Source organism: Peromyscus eremicus, chromosome 6 (assembly GCF_949786415.1).
Source record: "Peromyscus eremicus chromosome 6, PerEre_H2_v1, whole genome shotgun sequence".
Classification (NCBI taxonomy): domain Eukaryota; kingdom Metazoa; phylum Chordata; class Mammalia; order Rodentia; family Cricetidae; genus Peromyscus; species Peromyscus eremicus.
The window spans coordinates 25,162,223-25,181,634 of NC_081421.1; the positions used below are offsets into that span (position 1 = coordinate 25,162,223).

General features: G+C 46.9%; 1 protein-coding gene across 1 annotated transcript; it reads left to right on the forward strand.

Annotated features, from left to right (window-relative positions):
- The first annotated feature begins 68 nt into the window (after window positions 1-68).
- Window positions 69-19,018, forward strand: Tnfsf10 (TNF superfamily member 10). The gene is made up of 5 exons (XM_059265283.1): window positions 69-430; window positions 8,019-8,150; window positions 10,856-10,898; window positions 17,001-17,099; window positions 18,372-19,018. Exons 1-5 carry the CDS (start codon window positions 281-283, stop codon window positions 18,815-18,817), a joined length of 870 nt encoding a protein of 289 aa, XP_059121266.1. The 5' UTR covers window positions 69-280; the 3' UTR covers window positions 18,818-19,018.
- Window positions 19,019-19,412: the final 394 nt, after the last annotated feature.

A 19,412-nucleotide genomic window follows, 5' to 3' on the forward strand; every position in this document is an offset into this window, starting at 1 on the left:
TGGACTCCAGTTAGACTGAGCACTGCCACGGTCTGCCTGAAGGCAGTTAGTTAGACTGAGCACCACAGTTTTTTACTGGGTGACTGGGGAGAATTTCTGAGTGACCTTCCGTCCTCAGTTCCTGAGCTGGGTAGATGCAATCTCGTTTTTTTTCACTAACTCTGCTTGCGGTAAAGTCAGTTTCACTTTTGCTCTCAACAATGAAAAGCAACTCCAGGGAACCGAGGGCTTTCCAGTTGCTGCTGGGCTGCACTGCCGCTGTGGGAAGTCGGACCTGGACATGACCATGCCCTCCACGAGGACCGTGAAGAGCCCCAGCTTCGGCCAGCACTTTTGGATGATGGTGATCTGCACGGTGCTCCTGCAAGTGCTCCTGCAAGCCCTGTGTGCGGCGCTGACTTACGTGTACCTCACTAATGAGGTGAAGCAGGTTAGTAGCCATGTGCTCAGCAGCTCCTCTCTTTTGTCTCTCAGCCTGCTCCTCTTTAAAACCTTAGCTGCGGATTAAAAACATGCCCTTTGCAGTTGCAGACTCTAACTACTAATGAGGAGAGGACTTTATGAAAGCACAAGTTTGAAAGACTCCCAAGCAGGTGGAGTTAGAGAACAGGCTCCAGAAGCTACCGGTAGATGCAACAGCACTCCTGGGGAACTTCGTCAGCAACTTCCAAAAGTGTCTGCACTTGGTGATGTTAGTTAGCATTGCCACCACACACACGTGTATTCTGTTAGTTAGCATCGCCACCACGCACACATTCAGCATCGCCACCATGCACATGTGCATTCTGTTAGTTAGCATCACCTCCATGCACACATGCAACATTGCCACCACGCACACGTGCAGCATTGCCTCCACACACACGTGCATTCTGTTAGTTAGCATCGCCACCACGCACACGTGCATTCTGCGAAATGCTCTCGAGTAACTTCTTGTGTGTGAGAGAAAGAGATGGAGAGAGTGAAGAAGGGAGGGGGGAGAGGAGAGAGGGAGGAAGAGAGAAAGAGGAAGAGAGAGGGAAGGAGAAAGGAAGAGAGGAGGAGGAGGGAGAGAGAGAGAGGAAGGGAGAGAAGAGAGAGAAGCATGCAATGTGGAGGTCTGAGGTCAAAGTCAGCTGTCTTCCTCAATTCCCCCCCTCCCACCCCCCGCCTTACTTTTCTGAGACAGGGTCTCTCACTGAACCTTGAACTCCCGGACTTGGCAAGCTCCTGGGATCTTTCTCTCTTTGCCCCTCCAGTCCTGGATTCTGGGGATCTAACTTGAGCCATCCTACTTACACAGCAAACCTTCTGCTGGCTGAGTTGTCCCCTAGACCCCTGCTCTGGAGTTACCTGAACATCGAAGCCAGGGAGGGATGGAGACTGCCCACTTACGTCTGAGAGCTCCATGGATATTTCTTCTTCACACTTTGATGAGTTGTGAATCTCTATAACTGCTGTCCTACATATGAGGAAGCATATCTGATGAGAAATGAGAGCTGTAATAACCTATGGATATAGAAATATGTATTTAGATGACAGTTGGATGCAATGTTTATTTAGCAGTGTTCCCCTAGGACCTAGGAGCTCCCTGGCCATGGCTTCTTCGCTAGATTTATAGGCTAGGCACAGGTTTCCTCCTGTAAAGTGGGACTTACCTCTAATAAGGAAGAAGATGGTTCCCCCGTAACACTCAGACCATGATTGCACCCATGGGCAGAGCTCGCCAGGCACTTGTTATTGTAGCTTGCAGGATTTACAACTAGATCAAACTGGTGATGCTTTCCTCTCCCAGCAGCCTGCATAGCACCTAATGGCACTGTGAGATCTGGTCAGCAGTGAGATGAACAGTGAGAGCTGGTCAGCAGTGAGATCTGGTCAGCAGTGAGGTGAACAGTGAGATCTGGTCAGCAGTGAGGTGAACAGTGAGATCTGGTCAGCAGTGAGGTGAACAGTGAGATCTGGTCAGCAGTGAGATGAACAGTGAGAGCTGGTCAGCAGTGAGATGAACAGTGAGAGCTGGCCAGCAGTGAGATGAACAGTGAGAGCTGGTCAGCAGTGAGATGAGCAGTGAGAGCTGGTCAGCAGTGAGGTGAACAGTGAGAGCTGGTCAGCAGTGAGAGCTGGTCAGCAGTGAGGTGAACAGTGAGAGCTGGTCAGCAGTGAGGTGAGCAGTGAGAGCTGGTCAGCAGTGAGATGAACAGTGAGAGCTGGCCAGCAGTGAGATGAACAGTGAGAGCTGGTCAGCAGTGAGATGAACAGTGAGATCTGGTCAGCAGTGAGATGAACAGTGAGATCTGGTCAGCAGTGAGGTGAGCAGTGAGATCTGGTCAGCAGTGAGATGAACAGTGAGAGCTGGCCAGCAGTGAGGTGAGCAGTGAGAGCTGGTCAGCAGTGAGATGAACAGTGAGAGCTGGTCAGCAGTGAGATGAACAGTGAGAGCTGGCCAGCAGTGAGATCTGGTCAGCAGTGAGATGGCACTGTGAGAGCTGGTCTGCAGTGAGAAAGCTTCAGTACTTGCTTGATTTCTCCACATCCTGTGACCATGTGTGCGGTGTCTTCAGCAATCATGTCTTAGTACCAAGTGTGGTGAGCAACTGAGAGCAAGGGCAATCTCCTCCATTGTTTGAGGGAGGCCTCTGGTCCCACACCTTTTTTTAAAATTTTTTTAATGTCTTTAAAATGAGTGAAAAATTCTCACATAGAAAAGTCATACTTTGAAATGCTGGCAGGTAGAATAGTATGTATCTGAACTAAAATCAGAAGTTTCAAATATCACATTTCTCAGTCCCACAAGGCTGAGGGTGGGGTGGATGCTAACCAGATATTTGAAATATGTCTTGGGGGGCTCATAAAGTGAAGTGTTTACTGTGTAAGTGTGAGAACCTGAGTTTGATCCCCATTACTCAGCATGTACCTGTAGTCCCAGTGCTGGAGGAGGGTGTAGGAGAATTCCTGGGGCTTGCTGGCTTGGGGCATCTAGTCTGATTGGTGAATTTCAGGTCCCAGTGAGAGACCCTGCATCAAAAAAGGCAGGTATATAGCTCTTGAGGGACAGTACTGGGAATAACTCTTGGGAACACACACACACACACACACACACACACACACACACACACACACTTTTGTTTTTTTTAAATAAATGTTTTGGTTTTAGGCCTGTGGAGTGCCTGTATTGACAACAAGTAAGAACACAATGGTCTGGCTTTCAGCCATTCTTTCCCTGGGATTAGGTGTGTCTTGACTAATGGTCTGTAATAAGGAAGCTACTTGGGTTTAACTACTCACAAGAAAGCAGTTGGATTGTATGCCAAGTGGAACCCAGATAACAAAGTATCTGGTACAGAGTACAGAGGACGAGAGTCAGTGTCCTCTCATCCTGTGCATTTCCCAGTCATAGAAAGCCCCTATGACTAGGCATGTGAAACTGGGGAGAATAAACGACCTCAGCTTTAGGTTTCTTATGCCCACTTTGAGAACTGGAAGGGACTATGAGCACCACACTCCCTTGTCCAGAACCCTCATCACAGAAATGAATTAGCAAAGCTTAGACAGGGCTTTGGAGCCAGGGTAGGGTTAGTGCCAGGGCTGTGGATGCCAGGTATGGCTCTTCCCTCCCCACCATGGCACGCATGGACTCTGAAAATTTGCACATTGTCATGCCCAGGATGCCCTGCTACATCCAACTTGGTGTCTTGTTTGGAAGCACAAGACCAAGGAAGAGTCTTAGGGAAAATGAACTAAGCAAAATCTATAGAGTAGCACTGGTCTGTTAGGGCAATGCAGTTTGTACACCCTAGGGAATATGAATTTGATTATCCCAATCAGCTGGAAGTTTTTCAAATTGAGGCACTCTCCTTTTATTTGAAAATAATTTTGAAAATTATGGCTTATAATGATCTTTTTACTAGAGGGCATGCTTATAAGAGTCTCTCTCTCTCTCTCTCTCTCTCTCTCTCTCTCTGTGTGTGTGTGTGTGTGTGTGCACCAGCAAATACACATGTGCATATGCATATAACTGTTGGCCAGAGGATAGCCTCTGTTGATATTTCTCGAATACCATCCACATTTTCCTCTTTCTTTTCTTTTCATTCCTCCTTTTTTTTGTTTTTGTTTTTTTGAGACAGTGTCTCAGATTAACTTGGAACTCACCCATAGTCTCTCACCAGCCAACCCCAGGAATCCACCTCTCTCCTCCTCTCCAGAATGGGGACTACAGGCATATGCCTATGTGGGCTCTGGAGACTGAACTCAAGTTCTCATGCTTGTCTGACAAGCACTGTGCTGACTGAGTCGTTTCCCCATACTAAGTTTGTATATTTCTTTAAAAAACTTTTTAAAATTACAATTATTTTTATTTACTTATTTACATTATGTAACCAGAGGCTTTTCTCTGTCCCACCCCGCAGCCACTTTTAAATAACCACTCAGAGGCTTATATTAATTATAAATGCTTGGCTGATGGCTCAGGCTTATTACTAACTAACTCTTACACTTAAATTAACCCATTTCTATTAATCTGTGTATCGCCACATGGCCAGGGGCTTACTGGTTCTTTCACATCTTGCTTCTTGGGCAGCTCGAAGCATCTTCCTGACTCTGACCTTCTTCATTTCTGTCTTTAGTTTGATTGTACCACCTGACCTCATTCTGCCTCGCCATTGGCCAAACAGCTTTATTGACCAGTGAGAGCAATGCATATTCACAGCATACAGAAGACATCCCACAGCATACATGTGCTGTGTGTGTGTGTGTGGGGGGGATGGGGCACATGAGGACAACTTGGAAGAATTAGTTTTCTACTTCTACCTTGTAGGTCCTGGGGATTGAACTTAGGTCTTCAGGTTTGATGACAAATACTTTGGTCCTTTGAGTCATCTTGCTGGCCCCAAGTTTGCATATTTCTGAGGGAAAAAAAGGATGTATCTATAATCATTCTTTAGTTCTAAGTTCACATAAGAGATTGGAGTATAGCTATGTTTACTGCTCTGTGGCAGCACACTAAAGCTTGTTAACTTCACAATATAAACAGAGTGAGACTGCGTCTCTATGCACATGTGGCTAAATCAATTTGCACACATTACAAGTTGACCTTATTTTTAGATTGACCCGATCCTCTGTTGACTCATATAGTTGTCTGACTGTATAATTAAGGTTTTCAAAACTCTGACCAAAAAATTGCAGCAATTTCAAATAAAGCTTAGAATCTCTTCATTTCAGCATGTTTCCTGAGGTAGAAAGGATGTGGTGAAGTAAGGATGCAAAGTGCTCATCATCAGTCATTCAGCATTCTGTGACCAGCCTTGGTTTAGCACCTGCTGAAGGTGAATGAGGAGTGGGGGCTGAGGCTTCCTTTCTGTTTCTTTTGTCCAGAAATCAATGCTTATGCATAGAAATGTCTAGTAAGGCCAACACCCAAAAGCTGACAACTGTGATCTCTAGAGAGTGGGGCTCTCATTTTCAGTTTTCCAAATTTTATGAATTTTCTGTGGTGAATGTCATAAAAATATCTAAGCTGTCATCTGTGGTTGTCACAGAGGTTTTCACTCCTTAGAGTCCAGGAACTTGGGCAAATCAAGGCAAGAATTCTGCCATTGAGCTATGCCCTTCGAATTCAAGGACATGCCACTTCCATATAATCTTAAGAGAAAATGCACACAATTACGCACATACTCTAACCCCAGCCGTGTACACAGAAGGTCAAGCAGGGCTTAGGTGGATGTGGGACTGCTGTTTTCAGCATGGTGTTTTGGTTTAGTCCTAGAGTATTATTAGTTGGGGAGAATTTGCATTTACCTTAGGAAAGCATTCTTTACTTTTCCATGTCTCTGAATGAATCTGGGCTTCCCTAAGTTTTTATTTTATTTTTATTGCTACCACCGAGTCACACCCCCAGCTTCATTAGCATTGTGTAATAATTAATAATTTAATCACATTAACTTTTATGCCTTCACCCAGAACCCCACTCAATCAAGATTTCCCTTCCCACCTCCTGAAAACACTTCTGGAAAGTCCCTGAAGGAGTTTTGAACAGCAGCCAGCTTTGGGCTGGGCTGTCTGCCCCTCCTGGATACTTTGTCCTTCTTGCCCTCCACCTCAGTTTAAAAAGGACAGTTAGACACCATCTTGTCAGAACAAATGCAGCACAGCAGCTCCTTGTGCCCTGGGCCCTAGCTTCCAGGCTCTTAACCCTTTCCTGTTGAGATGACCCATTGCTAGGAAGGAAGGAGACAAAGCGTCTGAGGACACCAGTGTTCCAATAGACCATGGCGGTCTCTGAGGCTGCTCATCTGGTTTAAACAGTGGATGAATGATCCATTTTAAGTCTTGTAGAAGTAATACTTTAACTCAGGTTTAGTATAGTATAGAACTATGTGATTCTGGACAGGACCGCTTATGAATAATGGGCTTTTTTAATGAGATGGCGTGGGCTGGGAGTGTAGTTCAGATAGTGGAATGCTTGCCTAGTAAGTACAAAGCTCTGGTTCAGTCCACAGTGCCATATAAGATGAGGAGAACTGTCAAGTGCTGATAATTCCAGAGCTTGGGAGGCAGAGATGGGAGGAGCCAAAATTCAGGGTCATCCTTGGTTACTGAGGGAATGTGAGGTCAGTCTGGACTATATGAACTTGTCTCAATCACTCAATCACACACTCAGCAGATTTTTTTCCTATAGGAAGTGTGGGTTGCTAAATTCTCCACCACCCCTAACTTTGCTATACACCAAGTTTAAATAATAGATAAAATTATTATGTTTAGCACTCCTTTAATCCCAGCACTCAGAAGGCAGAGGCAGGTGGATCTCTGTGAATTTGAGCCCAGCTTGTTCTATATAGCCAGTTCCAGGCCAGCCAGGGCTACAACAAAAAGATGATTTTTCCAAGGTATCCCAATTAAAGGCAAATCATGAGATGTTTTTTAATAAGGAGACATGTTATTTTTTCTTTGCAGTGACAGGATCAGAACCCAGGGTCACACGCTAGACAAGCACTCTACCAGTGAGCAACACTCCAACCCTTTGTTTTTGTTTTCTTCTGTTTTGTTTGATTTGTGCAGACGGGTCTCGAATGTAGTCTGTAGCTTAGGCAAACCTTAAACTTGTAATCCTCCTGCTTCAGCCTCCCAATTGGCTAAGTTCACAGGCCTATGTCAACAGGCATTGAGAAACCATGGGCTGTAAACCCAGGCTATTAGGAAAACAAAACGGAAGGGGGAAAAAGAAATGAGAACTTTTTCCTCCCCCTCCTTCAGAACCTTTACTTCCTCCTCTTCCTTCCTCCCCCTCCCCTTCTGATTTGGTAACAGCCTGAGGTACTAGCATGTTCTGGATGGTTCATGGGAACTATGCAGTGGGTATGGGAGTTATAATATTAGGTAGTGGTTATTGACAAGGGTAAGGACTTTGTTGGCAATTTGAGGCTGTAAATATTGGCTTCTGGTCCTGGCAAACACCTCAATGGCGATAAAGTCTCCTTCGATCAGTTCCTAGGCTTTGTGAACAACCGATGAGTCAGGGACAGATTTCTAGTGGTATTGTGGATCCATCCAGAGTAGGAGCCGTGCCAATAACAACAATCTACTCAGCTACAGGGGCTGTGGTGAAGGGGGCAGAAACCCTTCCCATACACCAAAGGGGTTGACTGCTTTTGTTAAAGATGTGGGCATTTAAATGGATTTGAACACAGGCAGGTTTCCCGCTTTGGAAGAAGAGCCACACAATGTCAGAGCTGGAAGAAACCTTAGTCATTACCTAAGGTACCAAGAAACAAGTACAAGTGAGGGAGAGAAAGAGCACCACAGGGCTGCTAGGAATGGGCAGTGAAGAGCACAGGGAACCAGGATGCCTGGCTAGTCCTTGCTACCACACCCAACCACTTAGTCAATATCAAAGGACAACGGGCAGCATGCCTACGTTCATTTAAACCACAAACTACTCATGGCACCCCAACTCCTGTCAGTTTTCATCACTTTGTTTTTTAGCTTCCAAATGGGTAAAAAGAAAAAGGATGTGTTCATTAGAGTTATATTCTGTCTCCACCCAGCTGCAGAACAAATTCTCCAGAAGTGGAATATCGTGCTTGTTAAAAGAGGAAGAGGATCCCTGGGGCTCCACTGAGGAAGAACACAGACACTGCTTGCAGGCTAAGAGGAAACTGTATCAGCTTATTGAAGAAGTAAGTACTCAGCAGGAACATGAGGTCAGAGGGGAAAGTTTTCAGACCTTCAAGTCTGGAAATCTGCATTTTGCAAATGAAACCCAAAGGGTTTAAGTGATTTCCCCAACATGGTGCAACACCTGATATCAGATGGCAGAGAAAGCCCTGGCTGCCATGGGCTCCTGGGGCTTTGGGTCTTGTTACAGGAACACAGGCACAGACAGCATGTGCTTAAGGTTGCCTGGTGTCTCTTTGTTTGTTTGTTTTTATTTACTTTTATTCAGAAGACAAAAGAGGCCAAATGGTGTATTTTCTACTCATCACACATGGCTGATCTTGAGAATTAAATGCACATTTGCTTTTTGCGTGTGAATGTAAAGAAGAATACTTTGAGAAATTGGAGGTGAGGTTATCTCAATTCACTGTCAACACATGACAAGTTAGAAAAATGCATTTGTTGATGCAAGTTGCTACCCTGGGATCTCTGGCAGAAAGCTCAGGTTGGCTAACAGTTCATTTTACTGAATGTGGTTAGCTGATTTTACTTTTAGATTAAGTCAGATCAATTTCTTCTCTGCCTGCTTCCTTCTTAGGAAGCTGGCGTTTACAAATATTTGCCTTCTGCCTTTCTGAGAAGGTCAGATGGAGGCACAAATATTAAAAATACTCTGCAAACTAAGAGGCCCCATACATGACATCACCATCTAAGGATATGGCGGGAATTCCCAGTGTGGGAGGAGGTTGTACGCCAGACAACCTTGGGAGTCTATTGTTCGTTCCATGGAAACAGTAGTATCCGGATGATCAGGCTTCAGTGGGTAACTTGATCAGTATTCACAGTGGAGTCCAGACAGCACCTGGAATGTGGCTTCTAAGTGGTTTTCCACTTGGGCATTCTGTGAGCACTCCCAGACTTGGTGCCATGGATGATTAAGGTGATCTAGGAAAAGCCCAGGCTTTGGACAGCTCTGGAGGAAACTCAGAGATGAGACTTATAAAGCCCTTGACTTAAGGGGTTCAGTGGGTCATCAAGAAGAGAGACTTGAACTAATCTGGAAGCTGGGGTGTTAGTGGGTATAATGTCTGGAGGCTGGGGTGCTGGCAGACACAAGTCTGGAGGCTAGGGTGTTAGTGGGTATAATGTCTGGAGGCTGGGGTGCTGGCAGACACAACGGCCAATCATGGAGAAGATATAAAGGAATGCTGATCAATTTTCCATGTCACTTTCCACTAATTCCCTCTCATCCTCCCAGACTCATCCTGCACAACCAGAGTAGAGAGAAACTGGGAGAGAGCGCATAGATCAGGTGGATGTGAGTGTGTGAGAAGATTCCACATCTGCTTAGGCACGACACGCCTTCTATTTCCTGTACACATCTGTCCCTATTGAACAGCATCCCAGTGGATTCTGAGAGCAACTCTCAGAGAAGGAGTCATTGTTATGCTTTTAACCATATTTTCAAGCAGACAAAGCTATCACATGTCAGATCAGTTAAGTCACCTAAACCTCCTTAAAGCACTGTCTTCACTTGTGGTCACCTGACCTGCTTGTAGTCATTGTAGAATGACCCTTTCTCTGTTTCTTGCTTTCTTCCTCTCGCTATCCCTACCTCCCTTTCATTTCCTCTCCTGCCTCTCTCCCTTCTTTTCCTTTCCCTCCTCCTTCCTTGTTTCCTGTGCTAGAATAGGAAAAAGAAAGAGAAACAGAAAAAAATGGGTGAATGTTCAAACCCACTTCCTTGTCCCTTCTCCAGAGCCAATGGGGCCCTCCAGTGAACGCTCACAGCTGGGGTGGGGTTGAAGCAGAGGGAGAGACAGAGAGATGGGAGAGACAGAAAGACGGGAGAGACAGAGAGATGGGAGAGACAGAGAGCACAGGAGAGACAGAGAGATGGGAGAGACAGAGCACAGGAGAGACAGAGAGACAGGAGAGACAGAGAAACAGGAGAGACAGAGAGCACAGGAGAGACAGAGAGAGACAGAGAGATGGGAGAGACAGAGAGACGGGAGAGACAGAGAACACAGGCACACGGCTGATGTGCTTGTGACATTTGCAGTGATGTGTCAATGAGTGACAGGGATGAATGAGAGCTCAGAAGTATGACTCAAACCAGCTTTGCTCCCCACATGGAAAGGCTCGGTGTTCCCTTTGTACTGGTTTTCTCCATGGGTTACCACAAAGGGATGGGGTGTCATGAGATGTTTAGCAAGGTATTATTTCTTTGGGTATGAACTTAACATTACCAAAAGTAGAGAAAACACAGCGGTGCCAAGTCAGACATTCATAGAGTGATCCTATCTGTGGGCACCAAGGGCCTTGGGCCTTGCTTACATCCTATAGTTCAGATCTAGCTAGTCACTCCCAGATGCTGGGCTCTGTCACACACACACACACACACACACACACACACACACACACACACGCTCCACATCGAGTGGCGGGACATGGTTATCATCAGCTTCATGGAGGGAGGCCTTGGAGATGACTGACGGAAGCAGTAGCAATGCCCCTCCTTCTCAGCTGCTCCAAGTGTCAATCAGAACTTGCAGACCACCCTTTGGTCATGGCATCCCCCACAGATACCTATGCTTGGGTAAAAGAAGTTCTATATTGATACCACCGTATAAACATTCCATCCCACGTCAGAGAGAAAACCTAGAAGCACGTGCATCCTGTTGAAGTTTTAGGGTCACTAACAAGCTTTGTTCCATGCCATTTGCAGGTGACTTTGAGGACATTTGGGGAAACCATTTCTACAGTTCCAGGTAGTAATATTTTGTTGTTATTTCTACTTGCTAGTATCTGCTTCACAAGCTGAACAGCTCTCTGGTCTCTCTGTTCCCTTCCATACTTACCAGTTAGGACCTCTCTGCCCACTTTCTTAACTGTTTATTGATTTTCTTTCTCTGTTTGTGCCAAGGACTGGAGAGCTTGGGATTAACTTCATGGCCTACTCACGGTCAGAACTTTATTCTTTCTTTATCTTATTTTTTCCCATATGAAGTTTCCTTTTACTTCAATTTCTTAACTTATTTAATTATTTTGGTTTCTAATATGCTAGAAATAAACCATGTTAAGTATTACCTAGAACTTGGCAGGAAATAAAATAGATAAAATCCTCCAAAAATTACTCATCTTTTCTGCCTCTGACCACAACGCTTTTCTTCACCCTGAAGGCCCTCACTGCGTCACTCCTTCCCCAGACACCTATCTACCTACCCACGATCTCAGCTGTGGTTTCTGCTGGAGAGCACATGCTCACCATGCTGCTCATGGCCAGCAGACATTCTTCACACCACTTCTCATTGTTTCCTCACCAGGCTGGCTTATCAAACCTTCCATCTGGCTTCTCCCTCTCCTGACCAGGGCTCCTCTCACTACTTCATGGCTCTTTTGCCCACAAATTTCTCTTCTTGGAACATTTCTAAGTAAGTTCCCCTGCATCTTATTATTTCCATCACACCCCTTGGTTGTCTCGTTGTATTTTATATACAACTTTATCCGTGTACTGTCTTCTCTTCCACCACATTGAAATAATTGTGAAGAAAATCTTTGCAAATCTTAATGGCATTCTTCACAGCACAGAAAAGACGATCTTAAAATTCATTCTGAAGCACGTAAGATCCCAGAGAGCCAAAGCAATCCTGAGCACAAAGAATAATGCTGGTGGTGATTTCTGGTTATACTACAGAGCCATAATAACAAACCAGCATGGCACTAATGCAAAAACAGATGTGTAGCTCATTGAAATAGAACAAAGAGAGCAGCCATAACCCACAGAGTGACAGATACTTGATTTTTGACAAAGAGGCCAAAAATACACTTTGGATAAAAGTCTCTTCACCAAAGAATGCGCATATCCACACACAGAAGAATGGAACTAGACAAACTGCTTAGAATGGATGGAAGACCTCGATGTAAAACTTGAAATTCTGGAACTATCAGAGAAAAGAAGGTATAGACACCGGTATGGACTTTCTGGAAAGGACTCTGGTCACAAAGATGCTGTCAACTGACAAAAAGGACTTCATGAAATTAGAGCACTTCTGTACAGCAAAGGATATAGTTTATTAAAGGGATGGACAACCTACAAAGTGGGAGGAAGTCGTTGCTAGCTTTGCATAGGACAGAGGGTTAATATCTAATACACACACACACACACACATTTATACAATGCTTAAAACAGACTATACTGTATCCAGCAAAATCCAAGAGAAGCTGGGCACTCACAGCACATGTGGCGTGGAAGAGGAGGGTCAGGAACTCAAAGCTAACAAAGGAAATGTGAGGTCACCTTAAACTATATGAGACCCTGTCTTGAGAGAGAGTTGGAGAGATGGCTCAGAGGGTAAGCGTGCCTGCTGTGCAGACAAGAGGGTAGGAGTTCACTCCCACACAGAGCTGGGTGTGACCACACATATGGCTGCATCTGTTAGCACTGCAGGGAAAGAGATGAGCAGCACCAGCAAGACTCCAGGCTCCAAAGTGGGGAATCACACAGAACAAGACACCTGACATCCTCCGCTGACCTCTGCACATGGGTGCATGATACATGTACCCTCCATGTGTCACACACACACCACACACACAAAGAAAGGAGAGATAAAGATCTCCCATGATCTCATCCCCCATCTCAGTCATCATGGGTATCATAAAAATAATAAACACTGAGGGTGTCAGGGAGGTCCTTCTATACCGTTGGTAGGAATGAAATTTGTCCATCTACTGTGGAAATGAGGATGGAGGGTCCTCAAAAATCTAAAAATAGAGCATCTGCACAACCAGCTATACCATTCCTGGAAATACACCCAAAGGACTCAAATCTGTCTACAGTAATGATCTCTGCACATTGATGTCGTCCACTGCTGCACTATTCACTATAGTCAAGTCACCAAAGCAGCCTTGGTGCACATCAGTGGATGAAGAAAGAGAATTGTCACATATACACAGTGTGCTCTTCACATGAAGAACAGAGTTATGTCATTTGCAGGAAAACGGATGGATTCGGAGACTTTGTATTAAGCAAAAATAAAACAAACTCAGAAAAAAAAACCGCAGGATTTTTCCCCATGTGTGGAAACCAGGTTGAGAGGGAGAGAGCAAGAGTGACAGAGACAGGAAGAGACACAGAGAGACAGACAGGGGTGAGAAAAGGAAGGGAAACCATCCGGGAAGAAGGGCTCACCAGGAAGAGAGGACCAGTCAGGGGCAATGAGGACTGGATATAATCAAGACATTTTCTACGCGTGTTAAATGCAGAGCCCAGTGGCTCTCAGGTATGCAGAACTTCGAGAGGGAGAGCAGGAAGGTGACAGAGGTGAGCTAGCCTGGCGCGGAGGTGAGCTAGCCTGGAGCGGAAGTGAGCTAGCCTGGCGCGGAGGTGAGCTAGCCTGGCGCGGAGGTGAGCTAGCCTGGCGCGGAGGTGAGCTAGCCTGGAGCGGAGGTGAGCTAGCCTGGCGCGGAGGTGAGCTAGCCTGGCGCGGAGGTGAGCTAGCCTGGCGCGGAGGTGAGCTAGCCTGGAGCGGAGGTGAGCTAGCCTGGAGCGGAAGTGAGCTAGCCTGGCGCGGAGGTGAGCTAGCCTGGCGCGGAGGTGAGCTAGCCTGGAGCGGAGGTGAGCTAGCCTGGCGCGGAGGTGAGCTAGCCTGGCGCGGAGGTGAGCTAGCCTGGCGCGGAGGTGAGCTAGCCTGGCGCGGAGGTGAGCTAGCCTGGAGCGGAGAGCCTCCAGCAGAGCTGGGTGAGCGAGCTCAGCTGAACCAAGTTGAGAGACCTCAGTCTGGGATGAACCGGAAGTGCTTCCGGAGGGCTGCTGGCTGGATCCCTGGCCCTTCTTCCTCTCTACCTGATCTTGGTTTTCTTTGTGTACCTCTAGCCCTGACTCTGCTGAGATGTCGAGAATGTGGTTTCTGGAGTGAATCCTGAAAACTGCTATAGACTTCTTGGATAAAGATAGGGTTTCCAGCAGCCGAGTTCTAAACCGCTAACTTTCCCGTTTAAGCCCTTGACCTCCCTAAAACAGTAACGTGTGTATCAAACCTGTTTGTAATTGTTGAATCGATATGACCGTAGCCAGATGATACATATTTTAAATAATGTTGTATCTTAGGGCTTAAGAGAAATCTACGTGGAACTTAACGCATCCAACAGGTATTGGCTCCCTCACTATTAGCCAGGCAGAGCAAAAACAAAAACAGAAAAAGGAAGTTCTTGTCGTTGTGAAGCTTTCTTGAATATTAGGCCAGCCTGGTCTACAGTGCTAGTTCCAGGACAGCCAGGGCTACATAGAGTAATCTTGTATCAAAAAACCAAAAACCAAAACAACAACAACAAAGAACTTTCTTAGCAAAATTATCTTCTAAGGTTGAGTAGCTAGCATTTACTCAGAGAGGCCAGAGTCCCAAAGCAGCTACTGTAAGAACTTTGGAAGATGCTCCTTTGAGTCCTAATACTTTGGTAATTGGAAATTGGTTCCTGTGGTTTTAGTGCTATTCAGTATATGAGAACCCTAAAATATTCAGGGGGAGCTTAGGTCATAAGATTTGGTAAACTGTTAACAGGCGTGTTTTCAGGATATTGTTGCACTTGCCTGGATACGTTTTTGTGGAAAGTGTGATTGAAGCGTCTATATTACAACACAGGACTGGGATAACACTGTGTTTACTAGACCATGTGACCCACTTTGTGCTGCTTACTAATTTTCTCTAATAAACATTAAGTTATATCACTTAATGTAAGTATCATAATGAAACTCATTACTTTATACAGTTAATATACACCAATAGAAAGACATGTAAATAGAGGGAGGACTGTTTGCAAAGAAGGGGAGGATCAGCAGGAGGGGGAGGGGAGGATCAGCAGAAGGGGGGAGGGGAAGGACCAGCAAGAGGGGGAGGGGGAGGACCAGCAGGAGGGGAGGGGAGGACCAGCAGGAGGAGGGAAGGGGAGGATCAGCAGGAGGGGGGAGGGGGGACCAGCAGGAGGAGGGAAGGGGAGGATCAGCAGGAGGGGGGAGGGGAGGACCAGCAGGAGGAGGGAGGGGGAGGACCAGCAGGAGGAGGGAGGGAGGACCAGCAAGAGGGGGGAGGGGGAGGACCAGCAGGAGGGGGGGAGGGGGAGGACCAGCAGGAGGGGGAAGGGGGAGGACCAGCAGGAGGAGGGAGGGGGGACCAGCAGGAGGGGGGGAGGGGAGGACCAGCAGGAGGGGGGAGGGGAGGACCAGCAGGAGGGGGAAGGGGGAGCAAGAAGGTGAAGGGAGTGAATATGGTCAAAAGACAAAATGTTACAATGAAACACATTAGTTTGTGTACATGCTAATAAAGGGAAAGAAAAGGAAAATGTCTCTGCGTAGTTTATATGCCTGTGGGATCTGGGTGAGTAGCAGAAGACAGAGAGTGTATGCCAATCATTCCCCACTTCCCCAGCAGATCTGCTCTGCGACATTCTCTAGCTAAACAGCCGTCTATCCATCCTCACACCCACTCTCCACTCATCTACCCTCTCCACCTTGCTCGGTTCAAAACCACATATAGTTTATCAGGTTCCTTGGAAGCTCTCAGGAGATTTTTGCTTCAAGAAGAAAACTTGTCTTCCTGAAATAACAAGAACAATATTAATTGTGATTTATAGCCAATACCAGATAAACAGAAATGGTTTCTCCTTTTTCATTCGCTGCCTAACTATGAAATTGTATTGCCTGGTGTTGCTTCCTGAGCTTCCAGCTTGGAAGAGGGGCCAGTACAACCTTGTAACTTGCCCAGCAGCCTCCAGCTTCTCTTCCTCTGCCCATCAAACCAGACCTCGGCATAGTCAGCTGAAGCACATGCATCTCTTTGCACCTGCCAGTTTCTGTTCTGTAAAGGTAGCTGAACATCAAATCTTGTGTTCTTTGTTCCCTTCAAGTCAGACCTGAATGACCCCCTGGCCTGTCTTCTGCCCTGGGCCTGGACTTTAGATCTCTGGAAATACCTCTCTTCCAAACCTCTGCAGATCCTATGCACCTGTGTACCCCTGTTTCTTGATTATTTGTGACATTTCTCCTTGTCCCTAGAAGGGTCCCTGGGGTGGATGTGGTGGACACTTCAGCTTACAGGAATAAATGACTGAAAAGGTCTTAACAGCATCTCCTCAGCAAACCCTCCCCTGTCTCCAATCCTCAGCAAATAGGACTCTGTTCCTCCTCTGCTTACCCCCTAATTCTCATAGATAATTATTTTATTTTCTGATAGCTTCATAAAATATAGCAAGTTCCTTGAGGACTCAGTGGAATCTATATAGCTCTGTGTAGTGTGGTATAATTTCTTGTCCTCGCCAATATTTGTGTGTTGATAGAATATGATTTATCTTAACTAAATGTAAGCAGAAATGGGGTTCTGAAGCTACGTTTTAAAAGACATGATGGTACAGATGTGTGCAGGTGTGTGTGCCTGCTTTGGGAAGCCAGAAGAGGCTGTCACACGTCCTTCTCTAACAGTTTCTGCCTGTTCCCTTCAGACATGTCCCTCACAGAGAGACCGTCTCCATTCGCTCCTCCCCACTGCTCTCACCTCGGGACACAGGCATGTGGCAGGGTCTGGGTCTTTAGGTGGCTGCTGAGAATCCAAACCCACATCTTCGTGTTTGCCCCAGACCTGGAGTTACAGACAGTTGTGAGCTGCCATGTGGGTGGTGGGCTCAAACCCAGGTCAGTGGTCTTCACTCCGAGCCACCTCCCGAGCCCCACTATATGGGCTGTTTTAAGAAACTATAGGGTGAGTTTGAGGAAGGAGGCCCTGTGCTCGAGACCGCTGGTCAGACACAGCGGTGTGAGCAGGGCAGTGTATTCGAGAGCTATTTTGACAAGTGTTGATGTTTCTCTGTCTTGTGTCTTTTAGAAAAAAGAATTAATTTCCCACCCAGAGGTGGAAAACTTCAGAGAGTGGCAGCTCATATTACTGGAATGACTCGGAAAAGCAGCTCAGCCTTAATTCCAAGTAAGATAATGAGGGAGTGGAGCTGAGGCTGACAGGGGGTGGGGCTGGGGCTGGCAGGGGGCGGGGCTGGGGCTGGCAGGGGTGGGCCTGGGGCTGGAGGGGGTGGGGCTGGAGCTGGCAGGGGGCGGGGCTGGGGCTAGCAGGGGGCGGGGCTGGGGCTGGCAGGGGGCGGGGCTGGGGCTGGCAGGGGTGGGGCTGGCAGAGGTGGGGCTGACAGGGGTGGGGCTGGGGCTGACAGGAGGTGGGGCTGGGGCTGGCAGGGGGCGGGGTTGGGGCTGGCAGAGGTGGGGCTGACGGGTAGGGCTGGGGCTGGAGGGGGTGGGGCTGGGGCTGGAGGGGGTGGGGTAGGGGCTGGCAGTGTGAGGCTAGAATTGTCCAAAGTAGTTTAGTTTTAACTTTTATCTGAAATATTTCTATGTGAGTGCTCAATAATGATCAAGTATCAGATGACTGTTTTGAGAAACAAAAAGACACACTTGGTAACTCTCCTGCCTTAGCTGGCCTTAGGAAAAGTGGACCTGAGAGAACATTGCTCCCAGACTCCCTTTGGGCCGCCTTCACTGCTGCCAGTGCTGCTGCCTGGCTGTCTTCCTCTCCCTCTTGGCTTTGAACTCCGGATCCTTCTGTCTCAGGCCCCCAAGGGCTGGAATGGCGGGCAGCACTATACCTAGGCTTTTTTCTTCAACTTTAAAGTAATATTCTCTCTCTCTCTCTCTCTCTCTCTCTCTCTCTCTCTCTCTCTCTCTCCTCTCTCTCTCCTCTCTCTCCTCTCTCTCTCCCCTCTCCTCTCCTCTTCTCTCTCTCTCTCTCTCTCTCTCTCTCTCTCTCTCTCTCTCTCTCTCTCTCTGTCTCTCTCTCCTCTCTCTCTCTGTCTCTCTCTCTGTCTCTCTGTCTCTCTCTCTCTCTCTCTGTCTCTCTATCAATTCCTCCTTCTCAAAAGTTCAAATTCACAGCATTTGTTTTCACCACAAGGCACTAGCATCTCCCACCACGGGGACAGTTTTGAACCACCGAACTACCAGCCTTTGCTGTGTGGGGGTGGGGCATAGCTGGCCAATGGAGGACTGAAAGGTGAGGTTCTTACAGCAGGTCAAATGGTACAGGAGCCTCCCAGTTTCGATGTGATTACAAAAGCCTTTGTAGTCCGAGTCAGATTGAAATGGTAGGCAGTTGGTTTTGGATGACATCTTGTCAAGCTCGGTGGACACTGACTGTGCTGAGCAGTGAGGGATCTCCTCACTTCGATGCAAACTCTTTCTCATTTTCATGTAGTCTCCAAGGATGGAAAGACCTTGGGCCAGAAGATAGAATCCTGGGAGTCATCGAAGAAAGGGCATTCGTTCCTCAGCTATGTACATTTGAGAAATGGAGAGCTGATCATCCAGGAACAGGGCCTTTATTACATCTATTCCCAGACGTACTTCCGGTTTAAAGAGGCTGAAGACACTTCCAAGGCAGTCTCCAAGGACAGAGGGAAAAACAAACAAATGATACAGTACATCTACAAATACACCAGCTACCCAGACCCCATAATGCTCATGAAGAGTGCCAGAAACAGTTGTTGGTCCAGAGATGCAGAATACGGACTCTATTCCATCTATCAAGGGGGGTTGTTTGAGCTTAAAGAAAATGACAGGATTTTTGTTTCTGTGACAAATGAGAATTTGGTGGACCTGGACCAAGAAGCCAGTTTTTTTGGAGCCTTTTTAATTAACTAAATGATCTGCAGCGATCACACACAGCCCTAAATGTCCAGTCGTCTAGGTCGATGTCTGTGGTTTATACTGTCGCCAGGTCCCACGTGGAACTCACAGTTTTGAGAGACGTAATAGGCTTCTGTGACAACCTCTACCCCTACGCCCCCTCCAATCCCCAAAAAGTAGCAGCCTAGACAGGAAGTCATCAAAGACAACTCTTTTTTTTTTTTTTTTTTTTTTTTTGGTTTTTCGAGACAGGGTTTCTCTGTGTAGCTTTGCACTTTTCCTGGATCTCGCTCTGTAGACCAGGCTGGCCTGGAACTCACAAAGATCAGTCTGCCTCTGCCTCCTAAGTGCTGGGATTAAAGGCGTGCGCCACCACCGCCCGGCCATGGAAGAAAACTCTTAAAAATTGTGATATGGATGCTGAAGTGTAGCTCTCCACAGCTGACGGTTACTGTCGGGGCGTAAGTAGGGAAGGACTCAGTTTTCTTTAAGGGGCTGGCCCTGGGAGTTTGACCGTACCGCAGAGAATGTATGGGAACACAAGCTGGGCTTTTAGGAGGGAATTCACAAGAGTGGAGGTGGGCCTGAGAGGACTGGAAGTGAGTGTGAC